Genomic DNA, 10,988 nt, shown 5'->3' on the forward strand with positions numbered 1-10,988 from the left:
GTGCGAAGACTCTCAGGGGCTAAGTCCCCGTGGTACGCGCCACCCGCGCACCCATCACGAAGACTTAGTTCTTCCCCAGTAGGGCGCTCCGCCCCTACTGGTTCCCTGCGTTCCCCTGTCCCCGGGATCCTGGCTTTTGCCAGCGACCCTTGAGGACGGGCTTGGGGAAGGACCGTCTGCGGAGTCTTTCCGCGGGGCAGTCACGCTTGAAGTGGCCCATCTTTTCACAGCCGAAGCAGCGGATGTCACGCTGTTCGGCGGACCCGAGTTCCATGGGAACTGGTCCGTTGGGGCTTGTTCGACCGGGAGCCGACAAGGAACTCCCAGGCCACGCTGAGGCCGGCGTACGCGCCTGGCGATGGCTGTACTATTCTTGAAGAGCCACTTGAATCGCCTCTTCAAGGGTGCTTGACTGCACCCGGAACAGCTGAGTGCGTGCGGGGCCCACTCGAAGGCCGTCCATGAACACAGTCATCTTGATGTGTTCGTTGAGTGGGTTTCCCACTAGGGACGCCGTGAGCTCCCGTATCTCTTGCACATACTCGTGCAGTTCGCGCCTCCCTTGTTTACACGCGAGGAAGCGCGAACGCTGGCGGTACTCGTAGTTCGCCGGGAGGAACGCGGCTCGGAGCTGTTCGCACAGCTGAGCCCAGGATGTGAAACATCCAGGGGATGTTGCTTCCCGAGTGTACACCCAACTCTTAGCACGACCGCTAAGGTTGGAGAGTGCAAAAGCAACACGAAGTTGCTCGGTCGAGATCAGAGCCGCGTCCATCGCGAGCTCTACTTCTCGGACCCAGAAGTGAAGGTTCTCGCCTTCCTTCCCTTCATACGGCTTAACCTTCAGCCGTATTGGCTTCGGGTGAGGCGGATATGCTTCCGCCGCCGGAGCCTGCAGGTTCTTCCGCACATGCGCGATGAGGCCCTGCTCGTACGCGTCGAATGCATTGACGCGCTCGAGCTGCTCGGTCGGTGTTGACACCACCAGGCTCTGCAGGGCCTCCATCCCGAAGATGCCTGCCATCTTCCGAACCGAGTCGAACTGAGAGTCGTTCAAATGGGAGAATTCGTTCCTATCCATGGCAACGAACTTCGGAGAGGTTCAGGTAGTCTACCCGCGGTGGCGTAGATTGACTACAAGTGCTACCAAGTGTGACGGGGTCACACAGCACCTTGCGCTAGAGGAAGTTATCTTCCGAGAGTATACAAACTCTCAGTGAACGGCAGTTCACAGGTCCCCTCTTTAATTAAAGAGAGCGAAGTGACCTAAAACAAATAGATTGTAAACTGAGTATATTTATAGGTAGGTTAAGTTTGGGTTTAATACAAACTATTAGTTACCTATAGAAATGCAATGTCATTTAACCAATGATTGGCTTTGAACGACCTTGGTACCTTGTACCAAATATCCCGGATTATGACGTGTCATACTCCTGAAGTGTGAAGTGTCACACTTCATGTAACCAGGGTACACTTAGGGCTACGGACCCCGGGACAAAAATGAAATTTGAACGGTGCTCTTTAAGCCCGATGTATAGTCCATATACAGTGTGTACAAAACACAATATCGATCTTAGCCAATGGGGGCCGCCTTCTCTGCGCTCGGCAGCTTTTTAGCGAATCGAGGCTGCCTTCGCAGCGCCCGTTTTATTAATGAGCGTGAGTTAGTATCTCTTGCTACTAGTATTACTGTAACCAAATTAAAATGAGAGGGTATAATACGAAATAACATACTAAGAGAACATCAACAACAACAAAACATAAGGAAAAGGATCATTGTGATTCTTAGCAGAATATAATTGGACGCATATTGGCTTCACTCGGAAGGCTTTCGTCTCCAGTCTTGGACATCCACGCTGGTAATGATTGAGCTACTGGACCCAATATTTACGCCGACGTGGACGGAAGCTCAGGGGACGCGGCAGTTGTAGGAACCGCGTACATTGGGGTCGCTGGCGCAACAGGGGCGGGGGTTTCCACATCGGGTGCCGGAGTAGCAGGCGGCAGTGCTGCGCCCAACAGACCCACCACGTGACCAACCAACGCTGGAGTGTTACCGCTAGCCGCCGACGAAATAATACCTGCAGCATTGGAGAGTACCGCAGGGTTTGACGCGAGACCCGACAGGAAACCAAAGAGGTCCTCGGTCGTCATCGCACTTGCCGGTCCCGCCTCCGGACTGTTCGCCATCATCTCCTTGATTTTCTTCGCAAGCTGCACGCGGTCGGCCTTGGAAATAACAATCCTGCTGTTCTTCACGAGGATGTTGTTGTTCTTGGCGTTGATCGTATTGGTGATGACCCCACCGTGCAGTCCAGACGGCGTAGTCATGGGTTGATCGTCCTTATCGGCCGCCATCAAGTGGTCGGCTGTCACATAAGACAGCAAGTAAACAAGCGCAACCGCGATCGAAGCAGTAGAAAACTTCATGGTAACCGGGAAAGCGAAGCGTGGTTGGATCGACTTGAGTACTTGGAGTCCAGTTGAGTAATGACAATTATGTTAGAACCAGCAAGAACATTTACGTACCAAAGTCATGGAAACACACAACGACATTTCGGCGAGCTCTCACAGCTGAATCTCGGTAAAATCGTAAAGCAATCTTTCGTGTTATCTTCTGGTGTAAAGATTTTTATGTTGGAAAACATGAAAATCTAAATCGACAGTCACGACCGGTAAAACCTTGGTTGGCACTGTCAACTTGACAGGAAAGACTCGAAATTAAACCAAGCAAATGTATTAAACTAATAAACTCAAGAAGAAGCGACAAGTGAATACTCGGTTTCCGTACCTTGTCGTATCGTGAATCAATGCGCCGATTGCCTACGTTCCAATACCCAGTCGCAGCGTGCGCGAGTCGGACGATTCGTCGAAGCCTTCCACAAAGCGGAATGCAACTCTTCGCTTGGGCTGAGCATCGCCACTGCTCTCACTTAATCGCTTCAGCGTGTCGCGAGCCGTCCTTGGATGGGACGGTCGACGCTGTATAGAAGTAGAACAGTACGGAGATATAAACAGAAGCAACAAGCTAAAGACAAATGTCAACACAAATTCTTTTCTGCTTGTTGTCTCCAAGGAAAATTCACGACTGACCTCTTACCTTCTTCCATGCGACTCGCACCTCGTCCTCCACGGTCCTCGTTCCCGCCGTCAGGCATCGTTTCGCAATCATCGTCCACGATTTTGTACACCACGACAGCGAGGCGGTACCGCTCACCCCACCGCCTCACCGCTAAGATACACTGTCCTTCAGTAGCTCCGGTCCCCCCCATGACTTCCGTCCTCGTCATCCACGGGGACCGTACGCTCTAGCCGCGCTTGTCCCACGGAGACCGAGGCCGGCCCACAACTTCTCAGTGACTCCGTCGTGGCCCTGCATGGCTTCATCGAAAGCGTGGCCCACACGAATCTGGTCGGCCGTCGAAAAGTGCGGAGGAGGGTAACGGAACTCACCGTGCCCAAGACGGTGGCCGCCAGAACCACTCGTGACACCCTCCCCGACTGAAGCTTGACGCCCTCGTCGAGCACCCGTAGGGCCTTGATCAGTTTTCCGGGCACGGTGAGCATCTCGGCGCGCCCGCACTTCGCTCAGCCGCCGCACCTTTGGCTTGAGACCCACACAGCCGTCGGCCTTCCAGAACGCTTTGCTGAGGCGTTCGGCCTGCTCCTGCTCCTCAAGGTCCTTCGTCCACCGAGCGTATCTGTCCTCAGCGACTTGCTTAGGCGTGCGTCGGCCCTTGGAGGCCTCGCCCCACCGCAGTAGGCGGCTAGTAGCGGCTAGCAAGACGGTCCAACCACTGGCAAGCACCACATCGTCGTTCCAGGCGAATCCGCCGTCGACACCAAAATGCCTCTCCGCCAGTACGTAGTTCCCCAGCAGTAGTAGCGCCCCGACGCCGCAGCTTCCATAGAGAATCCATTCCACAAACTCGTACACGTAGACGGCCGTGTACAGGCCGGCGTAGGCAAACAATCCTAGGAGTGACGCGAAAGCGCGGAAAACACAGCACGCACGGTCCATTGTTCGGTGACACTCCGCGCTGGAGCCAATCCAATACTTCACTGTAGACTTGCAGCTCAACTCGAGCACGTCGGGTAGGAACACGCACCACAAGGCGTGATAGGCCTCCAGCCAGCGGTGGGCAAGACGTCCCAACCCGTCCTCGCTTTCCGCCTCGTCCTCTAGCACCACCATTGGCGTCTGGAACAACGCCTCGTACAGCTTCCAGCGACGCACTGCCGGAGTCCTCTCCACAATCCTCACGTAGTCGGCGAAGATCCGGTAGCGCCGGATGCAAGTCTTACACAGCCCGGTCCACTTGATCACAAATTCCAATACAGCGCCGACGGTCCGCCCCACCACACACCACAACGGCTTGGTGATCATCCAGCCGACGGCGCCGCTCAGGGCCCAGAGCAATCCAGACCAGTGGCGGACGGCTGCCGCCCACCCCATCTCAGTCCACGGATGACGCACGACGCTCCACCCAAACGCCCAGCAGATCCAGGCAAGCCAAACGCACCACTCCGTAGCCTCAGCGAGCAACTCAATCATCGTAGCGCAGCCCCAAACGCAGGGAGTCCGATCTTTGAGTAGTCGTGCGTACCAGCGCTAGGCCGGTCCAGATAGGCAGGAGCCATCAATCATCGTTAAAAGAACTCCATCACCGTCACTTCTCGGCGCTGGGGCGAGTCCACGCCGTAACCCACAATCCATTGTAATCGGATCTGGGACCGTGCCGGGCCCTCGTCACAAACCGTCGATCACGGTGGACAAACCATCTCCCCCACCAGCGCATCTGGCGTATCACTGAACCATTGACGGTCCCTGACTAGGTCAAGAACCATCAGCCTAGCGGTAAGATCCAATCTTTCGCGCATTTCCGCATTCGTTTCCTTCTCCTCACGCCGCCGCAGTTCTTCCCGCCTTCAACCATGGCCAGGACCAAGGAATCCAGCAAGGATGTCGTCGTCCGCCGTCTCCGCGCCCGCCTCGACAGCAAGGGCAAGCCGTCGGAGGAGGACAATGTCTGAGCGCCCAAGTGGACTTCTACGCCGAGCTCCGAGATCACCTGGCCGTCAACGAGGCCTCCTCGGGGCTGCAGGCAGTCGACGCCCTCGCCCTCGCCCTTATCGCGGATGACGACTCCCTACCGGCCACGCTGACGGAGGTCGTGACGCTGTTGCCGCCGCCCGGCTCCTTCGAAGACGGACAGCCCCCGACTCATGCTCTCTTTGCGCCGGAGCCCGACACGACCATCAAGCGCCCAGCCCCGCGCAACAAGGCCCAGTCGAAGCGTCCGGCCAAGAAGCGACGCACCACCGCGAACTCCCTGAAGTATTCCCTTGAGCTCCCCGACGACGTGCCGGCCGCGATCCGTCGTGACGTGGACCGCCTTATCAAGGAGGCGGCAGGACGAGGGAAGACTCCTTTCCGGCTGGCGTATCCGTGGTCCGGGCAGCGAGCCTGGCACGACCCGCAAGAGCACCCGCTGCTTCCTCTTCAGCACTGGCGCTTCTGGATAGCCTCCTTCTGCGCCTCTTCCTGCCCGGCCCTCGCTCACGGTTTCCGGCCCCGCCGGCGACGAGGGCGAGGAAGACAAGGGCGACGAAGCCGACGACGCCACCGAGGACGCCGAAGACGACGAAGAAGGGGCCGAAGACCGCGAAGAGGCAGTCGGCGATGAAGAGGAAGCGGAAGACGGCGAGATCACGGAGAGCAAGGCCACCTCCAAGTCCAACAGTGACGCGTCCTCGGTTGACCGCAGCCACGGTTCGGCGTGACGTCCTCCAAGAAGTCTTCGGGCGACGGGGAGGCTAAGAAGGCCGCCGCGGCCACCAAGAAGACCAAGTAACTACCGCCAACACGCGCTCAGCGTCGTACCGTAGCGTAGTGCCTCCCGTCCGTACTCGTAATCCCTTCCCTAATACACTTGCTTCCGTTAATCTTTCCTTCTTCTTTTTGTCAGCTCGTTCCATCGTTTCTCTTTTCCAAATATAAATAAGTAATATAAACTCCACACCTGGTCCGTCCGCGTAAGCGTCTTGGTACCCAATCCACTTATCGAAATTCATCCAATCCTGACACCACAGACACTTATTCCCGGACACAGGCTACTCCATCAGTAAAAATCGTCATCACCGACCTCCGCGTTCGCATCCGCCAGGCGAGAGCTCCGTCTTAACTCGGGTAACCGCTGCTTCTTCCGTTCGGCTTGTTCGAAAGCCGAGATCAGCGACTCGTACTCAGGCGACAGCGCCGCCCTCGGCAACCAGAACGTCTCAAAGTTAGCGGCCAGCGCCAAATACTCGATGCCACGGTTAACCACACGTTTGGCCACCAGGAGCAGTGACTCCTGTCAGCGCAGTGTCCCCCATTCCGACGGTCAACCTCTCCAAAAAACTGGAAGCAGGCAGATCAGCCTCGTCCAGCGGACCGTCTTCGATCTCGTCACCGTTCTCCTCCAAGCCCTCGGGCACTTCATCCATGAAGGGCCGAGTCCACCGTCCTCGGAACTTCTTGAGTCGGTTGACGCTCACAGGCACGACTCGGTCGGGGTGCGAGGGTATCGCAATCCTGTAAGTGTTGTCGCCCACCTTCTCAACTACTCGGTAAGGCCCGTGCCATGAGAACGACAATTTCTTCGTCCGCACTTCTCCTCGCTTGGTCCTGAACACCTGATAAACCCAGACCAAGTCACCTACTGCAAACTCCACAGCGACTTGACGGTCCAGTCTCTTTTCATGGCGGTCCTGCGCCTTCAGCAACTGTCGCTCCACGAGGTGTCTGGAGTCGCGCAAGGATCGGAACAGTTCACGCCTATATTGGGCCACTTCGTTGCTCTTCTACTTGGTGCCCAAGTTCAGGAACGCCACATCCAGCGGCAACGCCGGGTCACGTCCGTACAGTGAGAAGAAAGGAGTGTCACCGAGAGCCTCGTGATATGACGTCCTGTACGCGAACAACACCCGTTGCAGGTAGAGGTCCCAGTCCGTCTGAGCTTCGCTCACATGCATCCGTAGCATCCCAATCAAAGTACCATTAAACCGTTCGACTAGACCTTGCGTTTGAGGATGGTACGCTGACCCAAACAGCTTCTTGATCCCCAAAGTCTGATAGAATGACTTGGTCACCTCAGACGTGAAGTTCGACTCGTTGTCGCTCAACAGTCGCGACGGCACTCCGTGCCGAGCAACCACTCCGTTCACCATAGTATCCACGAAAGTTACCGCATCCAAACGTTCTACTGCAAAGGCTTCCGCTCACCGCGTGAAGTAGTCTACGAACACGAGGATGTACCGGTGACCTCTCCCAGTCAAGGGCAAAGGTCCTATAGCATCGACCACTAGCAGTGAGAACGGACCAGTCAGGTCAGCCACCGGCATGCGCTGCATGCGCCCAGATCGCCGCGGTCGCGGTCCTTTCCCGCCGGCACACTCGCTGCAGGTGCGGACGTACTCTTCAACATCTTTCGTCCAGCCAGGCCAAAAGGCATGCCGTCTAACCTTCTCCGTCGTCCTCGTCAGTCCCATGTGAGACGACAGCACGTCCTTGTGACAGAAATGCAGCACCGTTTCCACGTATGTCAAGGGCACGACGGGGACTGAGACCGAGCGAGCAGGGCCGGCTCGAGCCGGCAAGTTTACGCGACGCAAGAGCATCCCTTCTTGGACGGAGTACCTGGGTCCCATCCGCACCACTCGCGCTCGCAGGTACGGATCCAGCGGCAACGCACCGTCCAGCAAGAAGGCCACCAGCGCCTTGATCCACGGCACCTCCAACTGCTCACTCACGAACTGTTCACGATCAAGGCTAAACTGGTCAACGGGTGACGGGGCGACCGGTCCGACTTCTTCTCTGACAGGATCCTCGCGTAATCCAACCGGCCCAGGGTCGTCAACGTGCCCATCGGCCGGGTCGCCAGCAGCTCTGTCGGCGTATTCCACTTCTTCGTCCGCCTCGGGACTCGAATGCTCCCCGACTGAAGACGGACCCACGGCGTCGTCGTCCGGATTCAGTAGGTCGTTCATAGTCAGCGCCGCCACTTTGCCCACTGGTAGCCGAGAGAGACCGTCCACATGCCCCATAGCCGTACCGGGCTTATGGTGTACCTTGAACTGCAGACTCGACAGCTCCATGGCCCACCGGGCCATTTTAGCGTTCGAAGTCCGATTGCCGGGACTGAAGACCCACGTAAGCGCTTGGTGGTCCGTGTACACGTCGAACTCGCGCTTGTCGAGATAACTCCGAAACTTACGCGTCGCCCAGACGACGCCCCAGCACTCAATCTCCGAAATCCCATCCTGGTTGTTAATTTAATTCTTCTGCGAACCGGTCAACAACTTGCTGGCGTAAGCCACTACACGGTCACGGCCATCAACTTCCTGCATCAGACAAGTGCCGACGGCGTACCGGGAGGAGTCCACAAACAACTTGAATCGCCTCCGGCCGTCCGGATAGGCCAGGATAGGAGGCTTCATAAGAGCTCTTTTCAGCTGCCGAAACGAAGCCTCGCAGTCCTCGTTCCACTCAAACGGAGCATCCTTCGCTTTCAGTCTCTCCAGAGGCGCCGATATCGCCGCATATCCAGGGATGTACCTCCGAAAATAGCTCGTCAGGCCCAAGAACGACCGAATCTCGTGCAGGTCCCTCGGCGGCCGGATGTTCATCACCGCTTTCACTTTCTCAGTATTCGGCAGAATGCCGGCCGGCGTCACGATGTGACCCAAGAATGCCACCTGACTCCGCCCCCAATGACACTTCTTCATCTTGAGCTTGAATCCCGCCTCACGGAACCGAGTCAGCACCTGACGGACACGCACTAGGTGCGTAGGGAAATCCTTGCTGAAGATCACACAGTCATCCAGGTACACCAAGCACACTCGCCACTTCAAGTCCACTAAGACGGTCTCCATCAACCGTTCGAACGCCGGCACCGCATTACAGAGTCCAAACGGCATCACCAGCCACTCGTACAGGCCAAACTTTCACGTGAACGCCGTCCTGGCCACGCTGCCCTCGTCCATCGGCACGTTCCAGTAACCGGACGCGATGTCCATCGTAGAGAAGATCTGCGCACCTCCTAATACATCCAGGATATCGTCAATCAGTGGCATAGGATAGCAATCCGTCACCGTCACAGCATTAAGCTTCCGGTAATCAATACAAAAGCGAATTCCTCCGTCCGGCTTCCGGATCATCAGGACGGGACTAGCCCAAGGACTGTTCGACGGCCTGATCAACCCGAGATCCAGGTATTGCTGCACTTCAGTCTCCATGACTTCCCCTTCCGCCATCGACACACGGTAGGGCGGCTGCTTTATGGGATTATTATCCCCGGTGTCTATCTCAAACTTGAGTCGGTCTGTCCTCCCAGGTTTCATGGACGACGTGACGAATAAGTCGTCGAAGCGGATCAGCTCCTCGCGGAACAGTTCAATCTGTTCGTCCGTCAACTTGGACTGTGAGAAATCCGCCTCGCCCTTCTCTTCCTTGTCGGGCGGCACCGTCGGCTCGGGGCTCTCGATCTTCTCGAGCTCCACTAACTCAACGTTCCCCGAGGTCGACGACACTCTCGCTTCTTGGGACTCCGTCGACTCGACTGCCGCGCCGGTAGGCACGGAAGGCGAGGGAGGGCCAAACGCCGACTCAGGAATCACGGACACGCAAGCGACCGTGGAGCTCTTCTTGACCCAACTCACGTCGGGCGAAGCATTGCACACCTCGACTAGGACCTGGCCGTTTTCCACCGTGCACAAGGTCCGCGCGACACACAGAGTAGGCGAGAGACCAACGTGCTCTCCACCAGGACTGTAGTCTTGTCAGCAGCGTCGCCGACGACGTTGGCCATCACTAGAGCTTTGCCCTCGCGGAGGCAGGCGTATCGAGGCGGCCATCTGAGCCATGTAGGCGTCCTGCACCACCGTGTACCCGAGCGGTAGCTCCTCACCGGTATCCTTGAGCGTCATCCTTCGTTCGGCGACATCGATCACCGCCCCAAAAGCACCCAAGGCGTCCACCCCCAAAATGGCGTCGACGTGCAACTTGTCAGCTACCAGCACACTAAGGAAGACCTCCACAGTTCCCAGTCGCAGCGAGAGACCGATCCATCCCCGTATCTTGAGAGGGTGTCCCGACGAGCTCTTGACTTGGCCGCCGTACGGCTCCAGCGTCTCCTGGGACCGGCCCAATCGCTTCAATACTTGACTGTCCACGAGACTCAGAGTCGCACCAGTGTCGGCCAGCATCCGAGACGGTAAGCACTCAATGTACCCACTCGAGAGTGCCTCAAAGTTTCCAACGGCGCACACGACTCGCCGGCCATCCTCGACCACGACATGGACATCGGCTCGTACGTCATCGTGGGAGACGCCAAACCCACCAGGCAGCTCCACGGTAACTACTTCCACCAAGCCGGTCTTCGGCACCTTCGTAACGACCCTTGGTGACGGCCGCACCACCTCCACGTAGTGGGAGGCGTCGTCTTCGTCCTCGGGATAGAACAGCAGCTCGCACAACCCAGCCGTTGGCTCGAAGAGCGTAGAGACATCCATCCGCCGGGCCGTTCTCCGCCGCTCACGGCGTCGTGCCGACGAATTCCTCCCCCGTTTAGCCCGCAGGAGGAGCTTGGTCCAGACGAGAGCCCCTTCCGCCTCTAAGTACGCTATGAGGTATGTCTCTAAATGTCCCCACGGTATCCCGCTCTTAGTAGGTCCAGCCGCCTCCCTTTCGGCGAGAGCCCGGAGACGCTGCCAATCCGGAGTAGGCGCCTCGTCCCACCTAGGCTGAACTCCGTCTGTCGTAGGTCCGTCTTCGCCGGGCGTCGACGCCGTCGCGCTACCAGCCTCCAAGCACTCCTTCAACCAGCGATAAGCGGCGGTACGCCCCGTCGCACGTACGCCTCGATGATCAACTACCGGAGAACTGTCACCCTGGCGTGAAAGTCTTCCGTCCTCTTCTCCAGCATCCGTTCGACGGCGGGCAACAG

The 10,988-nt window shown here is 57.4% G+C and overlaps 2 protein-coding genes across 2 annotated transcripts; one reads left to right on the forward strand and one right to left on the reverse strand.

The window, feature by feature from the left end:
• Positions 1-1,887: 1,887 nt before the first annotated feature.
• Positions 1,888-4,555, reverse strand: PITG_13963 (uncharacterized protein; the record flags this gene model as incomplete). Its single annotated transcript, XM_002899575.1, has 4 exons — positions 1,888-2,369; positions 2,838-3,028; positions 3,094-3,232; positions 3,454-4,555. The coding sequence occupies 4 exons, from the start codon at positions 4,553-4,555 to the stop codon at positions 1,888-1,890; spliced, it is 1,914 nt and encodes a 637-aa protein (XP_002899621.1).
• Positions 4,556-4,935: 380 nt separating this feature from the next.
• PITG_13964 (uncharacterized protein) lies at positions 4,936-5,784 on the forward strand (the record flags this gene model as incomplete). The annotated part of the gene is made up of 3 exons (XM_002899576.1): positions 4,936-5,028; positions 5,106-5,382; positions 5,600-5,784. 3 exons carry the CDS (start codon positions 4,936-4,938, stop codon positions 5,782-5,784), a joined length of 555 nt encoding a protein of 184 aa, XP_002899622.1.
• Between the last annotated feature and the right edge of the window lie 5,204 nt (positions 5,785-10,988).

Source organism: Phytophthora infestans, genomic scaffold (genome assembly GCF_000142945.1).
Source record: "Phytophthora infestans T30-4 supercont1.30 genomic scaffold, whole genome shotgun sequence".
Taxonomy (NCBI): Eukaryota; Oomycota; class Peronosporomycetes; order Peronosporales; family Peronosporaceae; genus Phytophthora; species Phytophthora infestans.